This window comes from Cenococcum geophilum (genome assembly GCF_001692895.1).
Source record: "Cenococcum geophilum 1.58 unplaced genomic scaffold K441scaffold_5, whole genome shotgun sequence".
NCBI lineage: Eukaryota > Fungi > Ascomycota > Dothideomycetes > Gloniales > Gloniaceae > Cenococcum > Cenococcum geophilum.
The window spans coordinates 2316494-2341637 of NW_027137563.1; the positions used below are offsets into that span (position 1 = coordinate 2316494).

At 40.1% G+C, this 25144-nt stretch overlaps 2 protein-coding genes across 2 annotated transcripts; one reads left to right on the forward strand and one right to left on the reverse strand.

Moving 5' to 3' along the window:
- Positions 1-10010: 10010 nt before the first annotated feature.
- On the forward strand, positions 10011-12835 carry K441DRAFT_673993 (uncharacterized protein; the record flags this gene model as incomplete). The annotated part of the gene is made up of 4 exons (XM_067650699.1): positions 10011-10087; positions 10145-10611; positions 10667-11098; positions 11145-12835. 4 exons carry the CDS (start codon positions 10011-10013, stop codon positions 12833-12835), a joined length of 2667 nt encoding a protein of 888 aa, XP_067508530.1.
- A 224-nt stretch (positions 12836-13059) lies between these two features.
- On the reverse strand, positions 13060-13892 carry K441DRAFT_255828 (uncharacterized protein). The gene is made up of 2 exons (XM_067640800.1): positions 13687-13892; positions 13060-13569 (listed from the first exon to the last, which is right to left on the reverse strand). Exons 1-2 carry the CDS (start codon positions 13764-13766, stop codon positions 13284-13286), a joined length of 366 nt encoding a protein of 121 aa, XP_067508531.1. The 5' UTR covers positions 13767-13892; the 3' UTR covers positions 13060-13283.
- Positions 13893-25144: the final 11252 nt, after the last annotated feature.

The window sequence follows — 25144 nt, forward strand, 5'->3', positions numbered from 1 at the left end:
GTTACACTTAGCCAGGTTTATTATCTTTAAGAAGAAAGCTATAGGGTACTATTTACCGTTTAGATATAACTATAATAGGATTCCCGCTATAACCCTATTAGAGGCGTCTATTTCTAGTATTAATTTAAAGTCCGGGTTATAGTAATAAAGGATTAGGGAAGAGATAAGCCAATCCTTTACCTCTTTAAAGGCCTCTATATAGCTATTATTAAAGACAAAAGGCATATCCTTTCTAGTTAGTTATATAAGAGGTTTTACTATAATTTTATAGTTACGGATAAACCGGCGGTAGAAATTATAAAAACTAAGAAAGGACTAGATTCCTTTTACTATATAAGGGGGCTTCTAGTTACGGATTACCTCTACCTTCTTAGGGTTAACCTTAATTTCTTCTATAGTTATAATAAACCTAAGGTATTTTATACGTTTTACTCTAAACTCATATTTCTTAATATTAACTTATAAGCCTACGTTCCGTAGCCTCTCCAGGACCTTCTTAATATAAACTTAATACTTAAGTTCGTCGTCTAAGTATATAAAAATGTTATTTAGGTATACCGTGTAGAATTCGTCAAGGTAATTAAAAAGAACGTTATTTATATACCTTTAGTACGTAGCCGGTCCGTTTATTAGTCTAAAAAAAAGAACTTTATATTTATAGGAACCATAGTAGGTACAGAATATTATTAAATCTTTAGATACAGGGTTTATCCTAATTCGGTAAAAAGCTTAGTAGATATTAAGTTTAGTAAAGATCTTTACCTAGCTTAGACGTATAAGGGTCTTATTAATTAAAGGAATAGGATACCGGTCCTTTTAAGTAATAGCATTTAGCTTTTAATAGTTAATATAAAAATTAAGGCCTCTATTAGGCTTTTTTATAAATAGGATAGGGGAAGCAAAAGGGGCTTAACTTAGCTCAATAAACCCTTTATCTCGGTTATTAATTAAGTACTACTTTATTGCTTTTAGCTTATCTATTAATTAATAGTAGAGGGGGCTATAGCCTAGTAAGTTATTGGCCTCTAATTAAATCTTATAATTATATATTTGGTAGAGGGGTAACTTATCTAAGGCCGCCTTTAAGAATATATCCTTATAGCCTATATAAATGGTAGGAAGGAGGCGTTTAACTAGTTTCTTATCGGTTTCCTTATCTAGCCTTTCCTCTCTATTATTAATAATTTGGTTAATCTTATATAGGCTTGTTATAAAGACCTTATTATCCTTCCGGTATATATTAAAGTAGAATACTATAGTACTAATTGCGGCAATATTTATAGTAGGGGGGTTAACTAATAATAGGGGCGTATATAACTTTAGGGACTTCTAGGGTACTAGCGTTATTATTACTCTTTTTAGCTCCTATTATATCTTTTAAAGGTTATCCCTTATATCCTATTAATACGTTCTTTTCTATAACGGTTAAATCTATGCGATTTAGACGTTATCTATATTATTATCTGTCCCGCTTCTATACGTAAAGTCCTTTTTAAACGTAGCGCTTTAGGAGAGTATCTTTATTAGTACGGAGTTTTTTCTAGCTTTATAGCGGGCGTCCTCTTAGGCAAAGGCTAGGTCACGGGCCCAGACATCCTACTAGTAGGTAGGGTCACCCCTTACGGCTAGTGTCTTGCGGTTAGTTCGGATCTCCCTAATAAAGGAGGGCAACCTTGGTCTATCCTCCGGCTAGATAAACCGTCTTTTTTATACGTTTAACCAAATATTAAAATAGGATATCTATTTTCGTCCAAGGATTATATTGTGGGACCCTAGGTCTAGGATGCAAAAGGGGATACTATATTAGCGTCGTCTGTTAAAAGCGATATATAACTTTAAGACGTAGGTAACGGGCCAACCGGCTTAGCTATTATAGCCCTTTACCTAAACAGGCTTCTCTAGTTAGATAGCTTCTGCATTTAGAAACTTAGCAATATTATTCGCATAGGCAGTATTTATAAAGGCGAAGCCATTTGCTCTAGTATTAATAAGGGCGGTTATATTAACTCTATATCTATTTTAAGATACTATATATAGAACCGTAAAATGCTTTCCACCTATTAACTAACTAAGATTAATCTCTTTAAGATTAATAGGGTACCCTAGGGGGGAGTCTTTCCCTAGGGTTCTTCTTTTCCCAACTTATCGGATATTTCTCCTTCCTCTATCTCCTTAATATCGCCTATATCCTTTAGCTCCGGGTAGGATAAGGTAAAGTAACCTTACTTATTACAGTTAAAGCACGTGGCCGAGGTAGGGTTAATTAGAGTATTATAGCGAATACTAGTTAATAGCGTGGTACATAGCTAGTCGGGCAAGGCTCGCCGGTGCGTAGTTATAACCGCCTTTAGTATAAGAGTAGTTATAACTTATCTTTCTACTCTAGCTTCTATAGGTATAGCTAGTGAGTTTTAATTATTACGGAGTCGCTTCTGCTAATTAGGGTAGGCGTTAATCCGCTTTAGTTCTAAGTCTAATAATAGGTAATAAGCTATAAGTCTTTTATAGGTTGGTAGGTTATTTAAGGTTATAGCGATCTTTTTTTATAGCTGGATTGTTAGCTTATTGTATAGGTCTAATTAGTAGTTCTTAAGGGGAACCTGGCCTTTTCCTATAAGGTATAGGAATTAAGTTTAGAATTTAATAAAGGGTTAATTTGGTTTTATTATTAGGTAATTATAGTTATAATAGGCATTCTATACTTTGTTTGGGTTAATATAGATAGCCGCTAGGTGCTATATTATCTCGTTAACAGATATAAATCGGATAGGGAAGTCGTCCTTAAACTTAGCTTAAAGGTGCCGTTAGGNNTCCCCAGTGGTTTAACTAAAGAGGTAGAGCATTTTAGCTTCTTTAGAAAGGAAATAGTTATAGTTAACGCGGAGCTTTCCTTATACTTAAATCCTCTAATTTTTAAAGGTAGGGTCTATCTAGTTGGATAATAGTAGGGGGTTAGGGAGCTTAACGGACTTTAATTGCTTTATTATTATATCTATACTCCCTAGTATATCGTATTTAGTAGAGTGAATAGGTCAGCTAGGGCTTTAAGATGGGGAAGCTAGGCTATTTTATAGGGCCGTAAGGCTTTCTAGGATCTCTTATAGGGTCTCTTATATATTTCTTACTTTAAGATAATTGGCTTTCTAGCTAGCTGCAAGGGCGCAAATCTGCTCGCGTATATCTATGATATTATTATTGTCTTTGATTTCTAATCCTAATTAGATCTTAGGTTCCTCTTAGGTAGAGGCAGCTCTCTTAAATAAGCTTACTTTAGGTGCCATCGTTAGCTTCTTAAGGTTCGTTAGTATTATACGCTTTAGTTTTAATTCTAAGGGTATAGGTCTAGTCCTATTTAGCTTATAAGGTGGGATATTATCTAGGCCTTCCCAGGCAATGTAGAGTTGTTTTAGTGTCTAAGTATAGCGCGTTAATGCGTCGTTGCAGACGAAGTTTCTTTAGGGTGGGATATTATTAAGGCCTTCCCAGGCAAGGTAGGGAGAGCTTAGTATAATATCACGGCTTAAATAAATGCCTCTAAACCGAAGCTTAAACGAATGCTGTATTACGAAGATACTAAGCTAAAGAGAAGGAAAAAGGGGTTGCTAGGACCGATGTAAACAAATATGTAGGGTGAGCCGCTAAGGCGCTAGCTTTCGGCGGGCTAATCGCAGGTCGGCAGAATTTGGCAGAATTTGGCAGGTAACGTGCGATAGCGCCGTTACAATAGCTACTATTTTTTACCGTTTTCTAACCCATTCCTTAGGCCATACTACTATTACCTAGGGTAAAAGTAGATAGGACGTTTAGCTTACTAACCTTATCCTTATTAAACTAAAGAATAAAAGGCCTAAACTAGATAAGCTAGCGCTGTATATAACTATATTAATAATATAAGGGAAGTAAAATTAATACGGTAAGGTTAAGTATATAGGCTATATACGCAATACTAACCCTATCCTTTACCCTCTCTCTATAATAGCCTTCTACTTCTTTAACCACTAGGGTAAGGACGGCGCTAAGAGCTTCCTATCCTTTTAGTAGCTAGAGAACTACTACGGCCTATACGTCTTCCCTAGTAGTATTAAAATACTATAACGGCCGTTAAGCTATTATATGCAGTTTAAATAGAATAAGAAAATATTCTAGGGGGTAGGAATTTACTTAAAGGAAAAAGCCTATAGCGCCTATAAGCAGAGCGTCTGGTATACTAAGCTTAGCGGCATTAAGGAGACCTAAATTAGATAGGCCAAACGCTAGAATATAAACGCGATAATAGGAGCCTACCTTAGCTATCTACCCTATACGTTTATACGGTCGATTACCGGCTTTTTAAAGAAAGGAAAGGGCTACTTTCTCCCCTACGCGCAAGAGGTGCTAAAGGAGGCCCTTTACTTAAAGATATAGCCTAAAACTAACGTCTAGCTAAAACGTATAGAGACTTACTACCTAGAGAGGGCCAATAATAAGGTTATACGGCTTAACTTTATAGGCTTAGGATTTCTACGCCTCCTTTATACGCTTAGGGTAATCCTATATAAGCAGTTCCCGCTCTATCCCCTATAAAAGGACTCCCTTTTTAGCTATAAGGAGTACTAAAAGTTTACTACGTAGGTAAAAAGCTTACTAGCTAGTATAGTTACGCTAAATAAGATAATAATATGGAAATACTAGCCCGCCTATAAGGCTGTAGCTAAGCTAAGATATAAAGCCGCGATCTTAGAGATAAAGGGGGTTTAATTATATATGTAGATAATCTTAAAACGCCTTAGCGAGATAGAAAGGTTATTAGTATTATTCGCACCTATATAGATCTAGTAAGGGAAGATAGGTATCTAAATAGGGCCTATGGAGTCTATATGTCCGTCTTTAGATAGCTCTATACCCTTACCTTTACCTATACCTATATTTATACTTATACCTATATCCGTTCCTAAACGCGTTAATAGCTAGATTCCGTTTTTAGATAAACCCTTTCCCGTATATCGAACCCCTAAGGAGATACTAAGGGGTCCTTAACTATCTATTACTATAGAGCCTACTTAGCCGTCTACTATAACGTCTACTATACCCCCGCAGCAGCTATCGCAAGCTTTTACTATACCCCCGCCGCAGCTGCCGTAAGCTTTTACTATACCCCTACTACAGCTGCCGCAAGCTAACGCTTAATCTCTCCTATTTATCCTTAACCTATAGGCGCCGCTTGTGACGGCGCTGGAGCGCGTCACCTAGTTAGGGGTTCGCTTAAGACTTGGCGTATATATATAGACGTGGCCTCACTACCTTCTCTTACTCCCTAGCTTAATATCTTCGTAATACAGCATTCGTTCGCTTGATCTTGCAAGCATTCGTTCAAGTCTCTGTTAAGACATTTATTTAATAGTTTAAGCCGTTACACCGCTAAGGAAATATAAGATGCTTTGGGGCGGTAATTCGGTATTCTAGCTCTAGGCTAAGTAGACTTTAGGGCTAGCAGGTAGGCCGTTAATTAAAGCTCTTAATTGCTGCTAGCGGGCGCGCTAGCGGGCTAACGGTGAAGCTATATTCTATAGCTATTGCCGTAGAATAATTAAGGATATAAGACGACGCGTAGAAAACGGTACGGCAAGAGATAAGAGATAGGCTATTAACCAGCTAGAACAGCTACAAGGCCGGTATTCTTTAGATTAGCTTTATAAGAATATCTAAATAGTTATTTTACTATAGTAACCAAAACGCCTTAATATCCCTTGCACGGATAGGGTCCTATATTTTGTGGCCCATACGCAGGGTCAAGAACATTAACTTTTTAGTGTCCAAATGTAAACAAATAACACCACCAAGATGGTGCGTAACTATACATCCAATGATATAGACCTTGCGCAGCCCATTTAGTATCTTATTTCTAAAAATCGGGTCGTAAAAAGGCCACCGCTAGAGCCTAAACCATTACCTGCCTTTAAGCCTCTCCTTTAGTGATATAGCAGAACAACTTACCGCCCGTATATACACCTTATTAATTGGTGCGCACGGGCCACATTTTATAGGACGTATCTATCCGTGCAAGGGATATAACTGCACTAGTAACTAAGACGCCTTAATATACAACTGCACTACAGTAACCAAGACGCCTTAATATAGGACTATAGTGACCAAGACGCCTCGATATAGGACTGCAGTGACCGTAGTGCAGTCCTATATTAAGATGTCTCGGTCACTAGAGTATAGTCCTATATTGAGGCGTCTCGGTCACTGCAGTGCAAGTATTTTAAATTCAGAGCAACATTACGCGACCGCCCAGAAGTACCGATCAAACTTGAATTATGTACCTTTTCGCCCAAAATCGCGCGCGAGGGTACTCGGGGGCGGTCGCTGCGCGACCTCGTGCGGGGTTCGGGGGCGTTATCAGCAGGGGTGGCCCTAACCTCGTATTAACCCGGGTCGTAACCGCGCCAAATGACCCCCAGATATGTGATAGTTATGATATCCTCTCTTTATCCCTTGACACGGCAGGGTCCTCAGAGGCAGTGGTCCGTGCGCGAACACCAGAATCAAAACAACGCGTATACCTATATATAATTCAATCATTAATTACACCACCACTATGCCTTCCAATCGTTCTAAAATTGACATAGACCTTGTTCAGCCTACTCAATATAACGTTCGGCCTAATCAGAGTGCGAAAAAACCCTATCCTAAGCCCTGGCCGTTGCCCAAATTTAAACCTCTCCATATTAACAATTAGGACAACCATAGCTCACTAAATCTACCCCCCAATGTTAATACACACGATCCTTTTAAGTTATTCAGTCTCTTCTTTACAGATAAGATCATAGATAAGCTTGTAGAATGGACAAATAAGCACGCAGAGCTCTACCCGCTAAATGAGGAATTGGAACACCCACGCGCATAGCAGCCTACATGCAAGCAGGAACTCTACGCGTACTTTACAGTGCAGATTTATATAGGCATTACTATAGAATCGTGCATTAAGGACTACTGGAAGGATTTAACAACACATGGCTCTGAGCATATTATTAAAAAATACATAGGACTCAAGAGATTCCAACAGCTTAATTGACACTTTTAAGCCTCACCACTATGGTCAAAGTCCAATAAAACACCTAAAACTACATTTAATAGAGTTTACGAGCTTACTAAGCACCTCCGGCTTACTTATAGGAGGCTCTACACCCCTGGAACCTACCTCGCCGTTAACAAAACGATTTAGCGCTTCATAGGTCGTGCTCCTAAGACGGTTAATATTCCATCCAAACCAACACCAAAAGGCTTTAAAATATGGATTCTGGCTAATAAGGGCTATATATTAGACTTTATATAGCACGCTAAAGGTAATAAGAAAGGCCCAGTTAATTTAGATAAGTCTTTTCTAAAGGAAGGCTTTTTAAAGACGCAGGCAGTAGTCCTTAATTTACTTCTCCAGTTAGACACCAAAACAGAAGAACGCCTCTACCCACCTGGAAAGCACATTGTTTGGCTTGATAACCTATTTACAAGTGTTAAGCTTCTTATACGACTTCGAGGCCTTGGTATTGGAGGCGTAGGAACCGTCCGAACAACTAAAACGAAGTGGGAGGAGCAGGGGGACCTTGAAGGCGATATTAAGGTGGCTACAAATGCACAAGGAAAGAAGAAGGTACCTACTAAGTAAATTAGCCGGAGGCTCGCAGAGCTTAAATTAACCCACGCTGGTCAAATTCCATGGGGTGAACTCTATGGGAAGCTTTCTAGTGACAGCCAGGTAATGGAGTTTGCTTGGAAGGACGCTAATATAGTCCTTTTTATGAGTACTGTTGACGACGGTAAGTTCTATACCTTAACTATAAAGCTCAAAAGCTAATAACGTCATACATCGCCAGGTCGCCACATAATTGTTACCCTACGGAAACGTCCTCCCCTTACTGCCAGTGGCGCCAGACAGACTCGGAAGGTCTTTGGCAATAAAGATAAAAAGGAATTACCTATTCCTACCTTCATTTTCTACTATAATCACTATATATATGGTGTAGATATTGCTAATTAACTACGCGCGTATTTTACGACGCAGAGGATCAACAGGAAGACCTAGAAGCCTCTATTCCACTTCCTACTTAATATAGTAATTAGCAATTGCTATCTGCTGTCTTCCTACCCTCCTACTAATCGTTAAGTAAGCCGTACAGAGGGCCACAAACAGTTTCGAATCGACCTCCGCAACACCTTATTTAAACGCTCGATTCGCAAGCGAAAGGCCTACACACAAGAACAGCCTATTTAACGCTCTACCGACGATATTATATGGGTCCCTACAGCGCTGCATAAACTAATCAGGCTATTTCCTAAGGAGGTTCACTGCTCGGCCTGCATAGAGGCTAGCAGGCGTGCTAAGGAATCATCTATAGGGCGTCGAAAAGCTCTATCAAAGCTATCACCAAATACTACAAGGAAACCTCGTGATAGTAAGGAATGGCAGAGGCGTAAGCGTGCTCCAAGGACCCATTTTGGCTACAGTATTTGTAAAATACCGTTCTATAGGAAGGATGACTGCTGGCTACCTTATATCGAGCGACTCAACTCCAAAGATTGAGCCTATATAGCAATTTTATATAGGACTCAATGAATATTACCAGCTTTGTATTTCTGAGCACGGGGTATCAGATTCGGCTAATCTAATTGGTGGGTTCTTATCGATAACCTGAGGACCCATTTTGCCGTGTCAAGGGATAACTTCTGCTTACCGTGCAATACTATGAGTCATCTTGAGCGATCGATAAGAGGGTGCCTTGGACAGCCTCTAGACGACCAGAAAGTTCGTGCAGTCCGCTAAGAAGCTATTAACTTGTTCACCAGCATGTAAATAGTTCTATCCCGAGCAAGTCAATCGGATCTTGGACGTGATTGTGCTTCTGTGGTGACGCGACGCTCAGTAGCTGGAATCAACGAAAATGCAGCTCACACCCGCCGTCGCCGAAAGCAGCTTAGCGGTAATTTAATGGTAAGGAATATTGATGCCCGGGCTCTTATGCCTTGCGCGGCTAGGCCGGGCACTAAGGCGCGAATCTTGCTCTGAGCATGACTCGTATGGACACCCACTCGACTGCCGCCCATCTTCTTGCGCTGGGATGCGAGCATGTGTTCCCTCGCGTGTCGGTGGTATGCTATGGGTAATGCTGAACCCTCCGGCAGCCGACTACCTGGAAAATTTCGTTCTGTCGTCGTCGTCGTCGCACCTGATCTGCGGAGAGTCGTCATTTACGCCTGAATAGGGCTGAAACATCACCAACCTCTCCGGCTCCTTCATTCTTTCCCTAGACCTCAATAAACTCACGCTCTTAAAGACGCAATATTCGCCGATCAACCCTCAAGTCATACCTTGTTTCGCGAAGAAATCTTGGCGAGTTGCTTATCACCACAAATTGCCAAGGAACGCCACATAAAACTCTGACATGATCGGCATCTGCACTTGAACACGGGCCACGCTTAAAGCAGAAGATGCGCGCGGGATCTCGAGCTAGGCTCAAGGAGAACGGTAGTATTGCATGGTAAGCAGGAGCTATTGCCAGAATATAACAATGACAAACGAGAATTTGCTATCTAAAAATTTTATTCCGGAAGTAATTGTCCTAGCCTGTTGTTGAATTCGTTGTGTTGGAAAGCATTGTCGAGTTTTCGTCACGGGGTTGTTTTTGCCATGCAGTGATGGACGTTAGATGTCCAATATTCACAGTCTTCCCCGTCAACTTCTGCACTTGTTGCTGCGCTCTCCAGTAGTCTTATGATGGCTAGATCCGCCCTCTGGTCAAATTGTGGTCCGTTAGAATGCCATCATGCACGCCACGTCAGCGACTGTTGTCGTCTCCCAATCATCGATAGCGCCCTATGCATGCTCCGAGGCTGTGCCTGCAGTCGCAATCACTCCGGATAGTGCAAGGATATTCGGCATGTCCTATTGAGATAACTATTCTTCCCCTCGCTCTTGAGGCTTTTCTCGATGGAGCAATTTATCCTATTGCGAACAGGATTGACTTCTCATAATGCTATTTCGAAGGATTTTCCAGCGACAGGATCATCGACGGGGTCGTGATGGGAACGCGTCTGCCAGCACAAGCACGTAAGTTTGTACACCACCGTGAAAAGTATAGGTTCTTACTATTGCCCTTTGATTCAGAAACTCTGCCGCTGAATCTTTCCGAGAAGCTGGAGATAGGAAACTCGATGAAGGGGACTTCCACTCCGCCATCAGCTTCTACAACGAGGCGATCAGGCTTTCTCCCACCGATGGCCAACTGCTTCTCTCTCGCGCTGTCGCATATCGACTGTCTGGTCCAGTCCACCACCGATTCGCCCTGGATGATGCGAACGCAGCCATTCAGTCTAAACCTGATAACTGGAGGGCATGGGACATTAAGGGAGATATTCTTGCCGCTATGACAGAATATGGAGAAGCCGAGGAAGCGTACCAAAACGCCATTGGTTTCGCCAGCAACATGGACCGACCTAAGATGCAGTCAAGCTTAGCTGACGTGCGGGCTAAAAAACGCTTGGGAGCCTCTTCTGCACCGTACCCAGTCCGCACCACGGTCTCACAGTCGCCTTCTAGAGAGGGAGCTCATGAGCTAGCCGCGAGCAATAGCCGTAAGTGATATCCAATACTGCCCTTTATTCATTCTATCTTGCTGAAGAGGTCTAGGCACGTCTATCATTGATGCTTCTACACCCAACGCAAATAGACCGCAAGCATCGACACCAAGTACAGCTAGTCAGCATCGCTCTGGTACGGGTTTTACACCCTCGGAGTTCGAGACAATCGGTGAAACTGTTCCAACAGTACCCCCGCCGGTTTACTCTGCTTCGTCCACTTCCACTACTCCCACAATTCCCACTGTCTCTAATACAACTATTTTTGAATCCGTACTGACAAATCTAATACTCGGGGTCCCACTTTCAACTACAGCAACATCAGCGGCAATGACTGCGCAAAACAAAGGCAAATTGTCGCTTCGTGCCTACACTGCGACACAGAGTGTCGATGCAATTCAGTTGTTGTATGTTGGATTGACTCAAGATCAACTTACCACTAGGGAACTTGACACTAGTCCAAAGGATCGTCATGCAAGTCACAGTAAGCTGCGGTCACGATATCTAGAAAAAGTGCTGAAACATGTTAGATCTTCAAACAACCGACACAATAGTCTACCCAGGCAACAACTTTCTGGACAAGGACTGTGAAGTAAGCGCGCGTTACGCCGGCAGCATTCCAGGAACAACCACCATCACCGGCTACTCGCTGGAATATCGTCTTTATCAGATGGCTAAAAATCCAAATCTGCAAATGGAATCACTCAGACAAGGTCTTCCCCGAAATCAACTGGCAAACATTGTCAGCAGACTCCAAAATTTGCAAATAGATGTAGAAGATAATGAGGGACTCAAGCCGCTCCTGGGGATGTCACAGATCCATACACTTCAGTGCGGTTTTGGCCCCAACGGACGACTCCAGGATCGTATCGACAACATATGCTACATGATTACTAGGACTCATTTCGACGAGCCCACACGAGTTCGAGATTTCTCCGCTATTGGTAATCTTAGTAGTCTCCTCAAGCCACCAGCCACGCAACCCACACAACTTCGAGATTTTTTGTTCCAGATACTGCTCGGTTTTGAAATACTTATTCGTGTTCGACGGCAAGTGGTCCAACCATCCTACAGCAGTATCATTACCTACAACATTTCATGCATGATGGTCGCAGCAAGCCAATTCAAGACCAATGTCCGCATTGTTCAGAAGCCGGCAACGCCTGGGTCAGCTTCGCCGACCTATGACTTTGTGCCACTGAATCATAACTCCCATGCGCAAGGGTTGAACAAATTTGCCGAGACCATCAAATGGCCATTCTTGGACGAAGCGAAACGATTTATTTACCAAGCCACCAGCAACATGGCCATTGGCACGTGGCCATCGGGACCTGACCTATGTGACTTCCTATTCGGACTCGTCCTCCCTGGTAAAATGTTCCGCCACCTCATCTTGTGCGCTTTGGTCCAAGCCACACCATCTATTAGTACCTTGGGTGTAGCCCAATATTACGACAGCGGATTGGTTCTACACCAACGAGCCTCATACTGGCCTCAGAGAACGGTCCTGGGACGCGTACTAGGAGGTTCTCAAGATATGGTTTCGTGCTGTGGGTGGATTGGGCCTGCTCCGGCCCCGCGCGGAACAAGCTCTCACAGTGCGATCAACGGATGGGTGTTTATTAGCACGGAAAAGGCCTGCATCCCCACTCCTGTAGTTACTCCTCTCATCGCAACGACGGCACAGCCTCCGGAAGATCCGAATAATTTCATCATACCCACGCCGCCGACCCAGGAGCCGAACCATCGCGGCTCGGTGCTGAAGCACATCAATCTAGACATGATAGTGGGCAACCAGACAGTCCAGGCTTTCCTGGCCCTCGTTCCGGGGCTTGCGCAAGAAGCCTACCGCGCCTCGCTTGACTTCGAAATCAACGGCGCACCTGTTCGATACACGCTGTACAAGAACCCGATCTTCGTCACCGCGCCGCCGTGTGTTGGGACGCATCCCACGCTCAGAAGCGTGGTGGAGAAGTGGCTGTGTGATACTGTCACGGTGGCTGACCTGCGCACTACCATCCCAGAGGCAGGCAAGCTTCTGATCATCAACGCACTAGGCGATGGCGATGAGGTTCTGGCGAGGGCTTGGTGCGCGGAGCATGGGAAGAATGCTATCGTTCGGAAAAATGAACCAGGGCTGGAATGTTGTCTTACTTGTGCTTGTACTCTGGCAGATAGCGGCAATGGGTTGAATGTTCATGTCGTGATATGGAGTAAGTGATATTCGGTATGCTGGTGAAGGAATATATGGTTACCAGGACATGGTCGGAGACCTGGAGCTATCCCTTGCATGGATAGATACGTCCTATAAAATGTGGCCCGTGCGCACCAATCAATAAGGTGCATATACGGGCGGTAAGTTGTTCTGCCATATCACCAAAGGAGAGGCTTAAAGGCAGGTAATGGTTCAGGCTCTAGCGGTGGCCTTTTTGCGACCCGATTTTTGGAAATAAGATATTAAATGGGCTGCGCAAGGTCTATATCATTGGATGTGTAGTTACGCACCATCTTGGTGGTGTTATTTGTTTACATTTGGACACCAAAAAGTTGATGTTCTTGACCCCGCGCACGGGCCACAAAATATAGGACCCTATCCGTGCAAGGGATAATGACCCGTTAGCGGCCGAGTACTTATCATTCATGGCCTGTGTCGACCGGAAGGATATTCCCTAATTACTACTCCCTGCTGGCCCATCACGGATAGAAGAGACGGAAGTGATCGGAACGCTTAGAGCCTGTCTGTAGGCAGGCGCTCCATTCTTCTCCCATACCCGGCAGTATCCTGATCCATTTGGCTCTTCGTACCTGAACAGGCACCCTATCAGGCTGCGGCATGGACTGAACATGAGTGCAGATGCGTATGTCTGAAGAGGATTATTCCCGATTGCCACCTTATGATGCAGGATAAATCGATGCACATCTTGAACTGGCTTGAGGAATGCCGGTGCGTCTGTTCTTGCGTATATCATGTCAGCTCAAATTGTACAAGCGGCTAGACGAAGAACCACTTAGAGAATAGTTACGAGTTTTCCAGCGTATATTAACGAGAATGGAATATCAATGTCAGACTACCTGTCACTCCTGGCCGAACAGGAAGAGGAGGTGATTGGTCTTCTCAGTGAAGAATTTGAAGATGGGAGGTATCGCAACATGAAGAATTCGGTAGCCACAACATGGCTGATTTCATTTGGTCAAATCCGGCAGCGCGATCAGTTAGGACACGGCCGTGATGAAGAGGCCACCAAGACTCATAGATGAGTGTGTCTCTTCATGCACGCGTGTGCTTGGAGCTCGTCATCATCTCACACTCAGTCCGGTTGAAACATTAGTCGGATGGAGAGCAGTAACGACCGGAGATTGATAAAGGGATTGTACAGCAGTATTTAGATTAACCACGGTACGAAGATGAACATCGGTGCCTGCACCCAAATCGTAGCCCGATGTAGCTTGAGAGCATCACCAGTGAATCGCTTATACGCGCCTCCCTCGAGTGGCATCACAGGGATCCATGCTGTGGATCACAAATCGAGAGTTCAGGCATTAAGGCGGCGATCAGTGCTAAATGACAGCTATGCTGCTTCCGGCTTTTGCATACAGCCAACGAGTGCCAATCAAATTTCGTTAAGACATGCTGATGGATTTCCAGTCGCTACAATCGCACGTCTGTCTTCAGGATACAATTGATTCTCTCGGGATAGAACATTCACGAGCCTGTCTACATCCTGTAGACTTTTCAGAATGATGCATCAACTGTGCGGTGATTACGAGGATGTCGTAAGTGCAGCTGTCGTACTGCGCTCAAGGTGGATAGTGGTATTGCACGGTAAGGAGAAGCTATTGCCCGAATATGATAATGACAAATAAACAATTTATGATTCAAAGCTGCTATCCCGAGAATATCTATCGTTCTAGCTCGTTGCTAAGTTTGTTGGGTTGAAAAGCAATGGCGAGTTTTCGCCACGGGGTGTTTTTCGCCACGCAGTGACAGGCGTTACTATGAATAGAATTCCTGAACCTAGAGTCGAGCTAGAGTTTTACTATTTAAAATAGGGCAGTGATAGTTGCACACCCCCTAATTACTGCGCGCACACCCCCTAATTACTACGCGCACACCCCCTACTAAACAGGCTTAGATCTTTCCACTTTAAGTTAGAATATCACATGTGTTTGACTTGTTTACACCTAAATCGCGAAAATCAAAGTGTTAAAATACAACTCCTGTAATACCTTCAAGATCGCCCTAAGTTGGCTGGTAGGACTGCGCAGTGCTCTGTGAGGCGCCGTAAGAACTAGATTGGGTGCTGCTGTCTCTATTTGATGTTTGTAGATTGCCTCTGTGGGCACTTCTGCGCGCACGCGCACGCCCATGCGCACGCGCACGCCCGCCCGCACGCCCACGCGCGGGTAGTTGTAGCCAGTATTTCACTCAAATGCTGAGAGCTCCCACCGAGCAGAGTTATCAATGCGATTTGTAGAGCCAGCCAGGCGATTATAACAATGCTTTACAATTGCAGGCTCTTGGATAAGAAGGTAAGGCAAATGCGAGGTGTCGGCACGTGGTGTTGTTTTCGCGATTTTATCTCAGTTGACTCAGCCGCTCCGCAGGGAAATTTTTGGCGGTTGCATAACTCAGCACGTACCACACCCCCCTGCAACCCTGAAGTTCCTCAGCGGAGCGTCTGAGAGAATATGGGCGCGCGTTTGGTGCAAACTGGGTCCATCTAAAATTTCCCTTCGGCGTCAGTGAGCTGCCATAAGGGCAATACTGCAGCTATTATCTTAGTTATTAATGCATTTAATTCTTAAGGGACTTAAGTATCTCTTTCTAATAGTCTTAGGACTCTACCTATTTTATTAGGGGGCGAGATACAGCCTTAAAGATTAAAGACGTGGTTTTAAAACTGGTCCCCTACCTTTTCCCTATAGTTGCATTTCCCTACTATAGCTTAGATCTCTATAATAATTTAAAAGCTACTTCTTTTTACTAAGGAGAAGCAGCTTTTAAATTATTAGAGAGATTTAAGTTATAGTAGAGAAGTTCTATCTTAAAAGTAGAAGAATATCTAGCTTATAAAGCGTGCACAAGGCGCCCATTTTCCCTTAGACCCTCAGTGAGGAATCCACCTGCGAGCACGTGAATCCACCTGCACGGGCCATAAATCTGCACAACTTTAAGATGGAAGGTAGAACCGGGCGTGCCCAGGTGCACAACTCCCACAGCAGGTGGAAATTCCTCACCGAGGGCCTAAGTCAACTGAGATAATCGCGATTTAGGTGTAAACAAATCAAACACACGTGATTCTCTAACTTGAAGTGGAAAGATCTAAGCCTGTTTAGTGGGGGGTGTGCGCACAGTAATTAGGGGGTGTGTAACTATCACTGCCCTTAAAATATGTGCACTAACGGTTAGTATATATCCACGAGTGGCGTAAAAAGTAAGGGTACCCGCATCCGGTAGGGCTGTGAATGGTTAACCTTTGTAGCCTAAGGGCTTTAATTAATTATAAACGGAATAAGTATTTGTAATTATGTAGTAGTGCAGTTCTAGAACCCTCTGTTTTTTTAGAAATCCGCAGGCTTACAGTTGTTTGCGAAATATCGTCGACAGTGTGTATAGACGCAATGCGGCTCACCAAATTTACAAAATACCCCATTGTGCCCTACCGCCCTACTAATATGGTTCTAAATTTTATAAATAAAGGCCTATTTTATAGCTCTATTCTAGAGCTATAAAATAAGGCTCTATATATGTAAATTAGACCAATATTGGTGGAATTATATGGGGTGCTTTACAACGGCGTTAAACTTAAATTAAGGCTCTGCGCTGATTAATTTAACCCCTCTAGCCCCAAAAATAAGCACCCTATATAACCCCATTAATATAGCTCTAAATTATATAAATAAGGACTTATTTTATAGCTATAGAGTGGGGCTATAAAATGAGCCCTTATTTATATAATTTGGAGCTATATTGGTGGGGATATAGGGGGTGTATTGTTTTGATTAGGTGTAGTAAACCGCATTGCGTCTATGCATACTGTCGACGATATTTCGCAAACGACTGTATCTAATCTCGTTTAGTTGGCTTAGCTTCCTTATAAATTATATTAGGATGGCGTTGCAATAGTATAGCCTTAAATAAGCGAGCGCTAAAGGTAGCTGGGCTGTGTTATTTTATAAACATGCTTATAGGGAGTGCCCCTTTATATTGTTAGCAACCCGAACACTTCGCTAGCCTAGAGGATTATAACGCGAAATAGAGTATAATAGAACACGAGCGTATCTCTAAGTAGAAATACACTTGTATAGCAAGCGTTTGAAATTATTACTAAATAGTAATAAATACTTATGATAACCTAAATATAAAGCTCTACGTATGTTAATAAATAGAGAAGTGACTATTAGTACCTATATAACCATAAATGTTAACAGAAACTAATTAACGAGCGCTAATATAAAAATATTACTAGTAGAGCTTATTATAATAGTGTACCTAACGGCTTTAGAGAACTCCTATAAATTTATAGGCAAAATCTAGACACTTCTTATAATGCCCTTCAATTTCTTACGATTAAGCGCGTTATTTAGTTTCCTATTATATCCTTAAGGTAAATATAAACAAAAGTCTAGTTCTATTAAATAAATGTCCTTATTTAATATACATTAAACAATCTTGCGAATCTTATAGCTCGTCTTATTATTTATATATACTATTTTTATATTTTAGTGATACTAAATAGTAAATAGATTATTATAACTTATAGGAAACCACTATACGACCCTTTTAACCTTCGATTTCAGATTTGGTTAGACTCTTAGCCTTTATAACTACATATATTATACTAATACAATCTCTAAAATACACAATATCTTTTTACTTGGTTTTAATAAAAATATAATTACCTAAGACAAAAAGCTAAATATTAAAGATCTAGTAGCTAATTAATATAAATATCTTATTAAAATCTAAGTAAATAAATCTATTATTATATTAGCGACCTAAGCTGCGTACACTTTTAGAGCGGTTATTAGTAGCCATCTATATAAATGTATAAAAGAGCTTATATTTAGAGTCTAGTCCCTAAAATAGAGCAATCCTTTAAGTTTTTACTTTATAATTATAGTATCCTTCTAGAAGCTATATAATATATAGAAGCTACCCTACTATTCTAATCTCTATAGCGAATAATAGGATAGTCCCGTATAATTTAAGGTTAAGTTAATTTTTATACAGTCCCTTAATTACGGCTCTTATTTTAGAATTATAGCTATTATTAGCGTTTAAGTATAGGTTCCTTATAAATCTACTTCTTTTCTAGATAATAAAGACTATAACGGTATTGCCCCTAGTATCGCGATACCACTAAGATATATAAAAGGGGTGCGACTGCATAAATAAGGTATAGCTTACTGTAAGAGTATATATATTAGGTCCCGCCGCGCTTACAACAAGTTCGCAAGCACTCTTAGTCTTTTTGGCCGTATGGCGACGTAAAGGCGGGCCACGTTACAATTGTGCTTGCGAACTTACTGGGGCCAGGTGTTGTGGGTTTAATCCCCATCGGTTACTTCGCTCTGGTACAGTTTAACGCACATCCATACGATAAGGCGTCAGTAGAGATTCCGATCGCTTATGTTACTAGGGACTAACTAATATGGTAATACTCTTGGCGTTTAATCCCTGTGGAGGCCCAAACGGGCGCATAGAGGAATCCCTGTGAGCGCTCGGGGACGAGCGCGTAGAGGAGAGGGCAATTGTAAGAGTATATATATTAGGTCCCGCCGCGCTTGCGACAAGTTCGCAAGCACTCTTAGTCTTTTTGGCCGTATGGCGACGTGGAGGCGGGCCACGTTACACTTACTCCTAAAATGTAAAGATAAACGTACTAGCTAGCTCGGGGCTTCTAAGGTCTTAATAGTTGTATATATATATATATATATATATATAGCATCCTAAATAGGTATCTCTTTCCTATTAAGTGTTTTAAAGGCTATTATTCGTACTATTGCTTAATTTAGTAGCTTTCTATACTTAATATTGCGGTATAGCACTTACCCAAATTATAGAACGCCTATAAATATCTATAGGTATATTACTAAGAATAAATATATTGTTAGCGACGTTAATAACTCTTTAGATAGACTGTAAAGATATATAGCAGCTGTAACTATAGCCGCGAGTATTAAGTAGAGCTTTAAGAAGATTTCGTAGACGTATTAACATATATTAGCGACTAAAAAGAGCAATATAATAACTATAGCGATAGTAGCCTGCTTATTAGCTTATATCTATTTCCTAAGATTAAGTTAACTTACTATTAGCGCCGCTATATCTAACTATATACGTAGGTTAGGCTTATATAAAGATATAGCCGCTACTATATAGATAAAGCCTTTAACTATAGCTACTCTTCCTAACTATTAGTATATCTAGGCATATACACTAAGCCTAATTCTATAGCGGCTAGTAATAGTATTTATCTAGCCTCCTAATAACAGCGGTATAAGATTAATTATAAATATTAGCCTAGAGCGTCTTATTAGCCTAGAAATATCTTTAACTTAAAATAGTAACGTAAAGAACGTTCCCTACTAAGAATGCCAGAATTAAAACTATATTAAATTGTGTTGTCTTTTTAGAGCCTCTTAAGTATCGATTAACTATAGATAAAATAGGTGCTTAAAAAAATATAATATGGCGTAAATGCGAGTACATTTAATTATTATTAATACTAGACAGCTAATAATAGATAATGCGATAAGGCCTCTAAGGCCCACTAAATACTACTACGTAATATCTATAGTAAAAATAGTGGATATGCAAATCCTAGGAACGCGATATATATTCGCCATTTATACCTTATATTTTAACTATAGGTCGCGGCTTAGAATACACTAATATTAGTTATAACTTAGAAAGGTAGGGGGCTGGAAAAGGGCTCTTTGCTAAAAGCCAAGAGTTTTTTTTAAAAAAATTTTTATACTAATATACGGCCGGCGTCCCAAGACTAGAATATTAAGAATACTTACGCTTTATAGTATACGGTATAGCAAAGTAGAAACAGTCTATTAAGCTCTATAATAAACAATTAAAGAGGTAGTTAGATAGCTTAAAAAGTAAATACTATTAGTACGGAAAGCTAGACAATATTAATAATAATTCTTCTTTAATTAACGTCTAATACGGATGCTATCTAGCCCCACGCAGACTACTCCGTATATAAGGGAAAAGTAATATTAACGGGAAAAAACCCTTACTGCTGGGGGGGAGGAAAAACCCTATAAGCCACCTTAGTAGGATAAAAAACCCCATTTGCTATATCCGCATATAGCAGCGGCCCTATAGGCCTACAGCTATATCCTATCCTCCTTAGATATTTAAACTCCTTAGGAACCACTGCTTCCTTCTCTAGCTTATCTAAGCTAGGGTTTACTACGTCCCAGCTAGGCCTTACCACTTAATTACTGTGTCTTACTATTATCTCCTATATCTTAGCCATCCCCTATATACTATCTCTTATTTAACTATTGCTATATACGCTATACCTCCCCCCCCCTAGGGCCTATTAAAGGCGTAAGGGGGATTTATCCGTTTTAACTACTATAATACTAATAAGCGAGCGGGATATTATATATTTAGGTATCTTTTATACCTAGGCCCCAGCTAGGCCCTTTCTAAGGGTTACTACTCCGTTAAAAGAAAATAGGGAAAACCGTGGGTCGCAATCTAGGCTGCTAGGTAATATTTAGTAGAAAAAACGGCGAGTAACCGTATACTCCGCGGGCGATCGCCCTAGGGGTTAAGAGGGGCCGTATATTTACTTATTGCTTATTTATTCGCGATCGCTCGTTTATTAATATAAGAGGTCGTTAATGCTTTCTATTAGGGGTTAGGGGATGCTATTAAATGCCGTTTATCTACGTTGGATTATATAGGTGCCTTAATAGGAGAATAGCGTAGCTGAATTATAGAGGGCCATAGTAGTAGTTTTTGAGATCTTACCATCTAAAAATTTTTTACTACCGCCTATAACGCTCATAACCACGACTACTAGGTCCTATCGCACGCTATATAACGTCTCTGCGTTAGCTCTAAGTCTGAACTTTAAAGACCTAGGTTCGTAGCTGTCACTACGTATAGGTGCAGAGTCCGTTTTTGACGGCCACTAGACAATATTAATTATTTATAATTATAAAAAACAAGAGATCTATATATATATTAATAGATTAAGAGTTATAGTGGCTGTCTAGGGAGCAAGTTATAAGTAGGTAGTTAAGTTATAAGCGTCTTTATTTTTAACGTCTAAGTAGCTAGCATATCTTAAGTTTATAAACGAGCTTCCTGTAAATATAGAGAGAATTAGGTTAGAAGTATATTCTAAGTCTATAGGTGTAGGAAGGAAGAAGAGATTAAAAAAGGTAGCAAAACGATTGCATCTAGGGTATTGACATTTAAAGAAGGGATATCGTTAGTTGTAAAAAATGCGCTAATCTTTCCGAAACTATTATCGTTTAATTTAACTATACTAAAGAGGAGAAGGCGTAATTAGGCTTAGCTAGGGATTATCTTATAAATTAGACCCCTGGTAGATTGTTAGTATATACGCTATAAGCGTATATATATACTGCCTTTTCTCTATAAGGGTCTAAGAGCTTATTGTCCTAGCTTTAGTAGTAGCTTAAAGTTTTAAAATCCTGTCGCAATCTTACCTTCCTGTATATCTTATATAAGTTATTTTTTTTACCTAAAAATTATAATTATATCGTTGCCTTACCGCTTAGTTAGTAGAGAGCTATTTTTTATAGTATAATACGAACCGTGTACTATAGCTCTACTATTAAGTTCTTATTACTTCTAATATAAATAAAAAGGCTATATCTAAACCTAAGAACCTCGCTATTATACTAGAAAGTCGTCTTTAGCCCTATAGCTGCTATAGAGCGTAAACTTATATAACGTCGCCACCCTAGTTAGTACCTCTAATTAATAAGATCGATAATCCTAGTTAGTGCGAAATAACCCCGCACTTCTTATATAATAATTACGGGATATATTTAAGATAAGTCTGTAGCTGTTATACCTATAGCTAATACGCCTATAGCTAGTATACCTATAACTTAGCGTTATCTTAAGAATATTTAAAACTAAGTAAATGCCTTAGGCCGTAAAGCTATAGGCTCTATCTACGTTACCCTATTTTTTTGCTTTGCGCTCACACGTTTCTGCTAAACTATCTATATATTACGGGACGGGGGTAGTAGCTATAGAGTGTATGTATTTAAGGAGTCTATAAAACGTTACGCGATTAATCGTAAGGAGGTAATATACCTACGCGTAACTAATATAAGCTGTACGCGAGGTATACGCAAGAGCACGGGGCTCTCCTATAGAGGCCCCTGCGGTAGGGTTTTATAATACTACCCCCCCTTCTATAAAGGCGGAGCTTTAGTAACGCTATGGTTATTATATATATATAAAAGGGACACTTAAGGTATAGAAATAAAGAAAAGGGGGGTATTGCTAAAGGCTTAAAATAATGTTATATAATAAGGCTTAGCATTTAAAAATCTAACTAATTAGATAACTTTAACCGCTGGTTAAAGTTTCTAGACATTTTAACGATATTCTAGTTACGTAATCGCACTTTACCGCAATTTAACGGCAATTTAACGGTAATTTACCCTTAGGTGGTAATATATAACAGTTTAACTCTATAAGGGCTTCTATAGAGGATTAGGTATAAAATCCCTACTTAGGCCCAGTTTCTATAGGTTCGCGTAATAAAAGTCGCTAATTAGGTCCTTTATATTTTTAAAGTCTTCCTATAGTTGCTATTCTAGCTATTTTATATTAAATCCTATATATATAGCTCTATAGTAGAGCCGTTATCCTCTACCTTTACTAAAGTATTTAGAGTTAATAATTTATTTAATAGTCTACTCCTTATAGTTCTTATCTTTATTTTTATCTTAAATTAGTACTAGTAGGAGGTTAGGCTATATCTACCCTAGTAAGGGGTTAGGCTAATAGAGGTATAGTAGCTATAGGTAAAATACGGGCTATATCCCGTGGGTGGCTAGGGTAGGTAAAAGTTTTAGCTTATATATAGCTCCCCTATTAATAACTTATTTAATTAAATAGGGGCTAAGGTTCTTATAATTAAGTGACTTTATAGGCCTTTACGTAGAGATATTATATATATCTAGCTATACCTAGTCGCTAATACGCATCTCTAGTGGTGGCGTTTTATAATAGTTAGCGAAGTAAGCCTACTTTACTTAAGCCTAGGCCATTTCTCCCTTATAGTAGTTAAGTAGATTTTTTATACGGTTTATATACTAGTTGGTAAGTAGTATCTTAAGGCGTTTTCTATATAGTGGTTTCTTATTAATAGGTTCTATTAGCTCTATACCAGATTAGGGGTAAGTCCTATAGTGGTTAAGATATAGTTATTTAGTACGAATTTACCTAGTAGGAGGTAATCTACCCAGTTATTTTAACTATAGGCGACTACCTATTATAGGTATGCTTTTATACTAGCATTAGCGTTTTCTAGTTACCCAGTAGTTTTATAGTAGAAGGATGTAAATATCTTAACAGAGATGCTAAGGCGTTGGTAGATTTATCTCTATATATTAGAGTTAAATTATATACCTCGGTTAGACGTAATTAAGTTAAGTAATCTATATAGTTAGTAAACTTCGTAAAGAAAGGCGTTAGTAACGTTGCTAACGGCTACGTCTTTAGTTAGGACGTAGTGGCGCTCCTTTATAAGTTAGTATATTATTATAAGGATATTCTTATAGGTACGGCTATATTATTTATAGGGTGGTATATTAATAATAAAATCTATAGCAATATCTGCCTATTGTTGCATAGGTACTAATAGAGGGTATAGTAGTCCTTAGTACTTTATATTAAAGGCCTTAGCGCGCTTATAACTATAGCAGGCGCCTATAAAGCGTTTAACTAAGTCTATTATTTTTAGCTAGAAGTAGTATTGGCTAAGAAGTTCGTAAGTTCCTCCTCTGCCTAGGTAGCCGCTTAATTAGAGGTTATAGGCCATTTAAATTAGTTACTGTTATAGATTTTTAAGTTAGGGATAAATAGGCGGCCTCTATAATAGAGCCTATTCTCTTTTACTTTTAAGGCTGCTATATTAATCTAGCCTAAGCTTTAAAGGTTAGTAGGTAGCGTACAAGCGCTAGCGGTCTTTGCGATAATAAGTTAATATAATAATAGGTTAACAGAGGTGTTATATACTATAGTAATAAGCTTATTAATTTTAGGAGGTAACTTTAGTTCTATAGTATAAAGTTAAGGTATAATTAGCTCTATTATAGGTAGTATACCTAGGGCTACATTTTATGCTTTTAGGATTATTTATTATTAGAACTAATTATAAGGGTTATCTTTAAACTAAGGAAGGTCTTATAAGCGGCGTATTAGGCTATTAGGTTTAGTACCTTATACTCTTAATCTATATATAATTTTAAAGTTAAAACTAGAGAGGAACTTATTTTAATGTACTTAGTATTAGTTTAGCTACTTTATAGTTATAAAGTACTTAAGGTTGCGATAGTCCGTAAGGACTTTAGTTGGCTAGTTAGGCTCTACTAAGGAAAGTTATAACCGACTACGGTACCCTGCCAAAACACTACCTTGTCTTGTCTCGTATCACTATATACACCTTAACTCGCTCACCAACTCGGCCACTAACTCGGTTAATTACCCCTTATTTCCTACGCCTTCTTTATATATATATACTACTTTAATTTCCATAGATTTACAATTAAGTTGCTCGTTTAATACCCACACTGTAAAAGCTTACAAAAGTTCTAGTTAGAATTCTTTAAACGCTTATATAATTATAAGAAGTTCTTTATTATAGATCTTATAGTTACACTCTTATAGTATAAGCTTAAACGAGTAGAATGCGACTAGGTAAAGGAGACCGTTATTACCTATTTAGGAAAGGACGTCTACGTTAACGTAGTCTAAGGAGTCGGTTTTAAGATAGAGTTATTATCCTAGTATAAAGTAAGCTAAGATAGGTGCTTTGGTAAAGGCATTTTTAAGGTTTTAAAACGCCTTCTTATATTTAGGCGTTTAGGTAAAGTATAGTGTTCGTACTAACTTAATAGCACGAGTAAGTCGTATCCACGGGCACGAAATACATGTAGTATCGTATGCTTGTTTGGATGGTGACTGTCGATTATATAAAGCAGACTACGTGGTCTATATACTGATGCACCTCCCCCCTAATTAGTTAGTGCTTTATAAGTACACCAGACGCGTAAGCGAGTAGTTAGTGCACTGAACGCGTAAACGCGTACCTGGTGTACCGAACGCGTAAGCACGCGTTTAGTACAACAGGTGCTGTAATTATACACTAGCAGTACTTGAAAAATGAAACCACCTATATACAGCCTCCGTAATTTCTTTAATAAAACCATAGAACACAAAGGAAAATACATAGGAAATCTCCCCCGAGGTGCCGTCTAGGCTGCCTTTCAAACGGTACCTCAA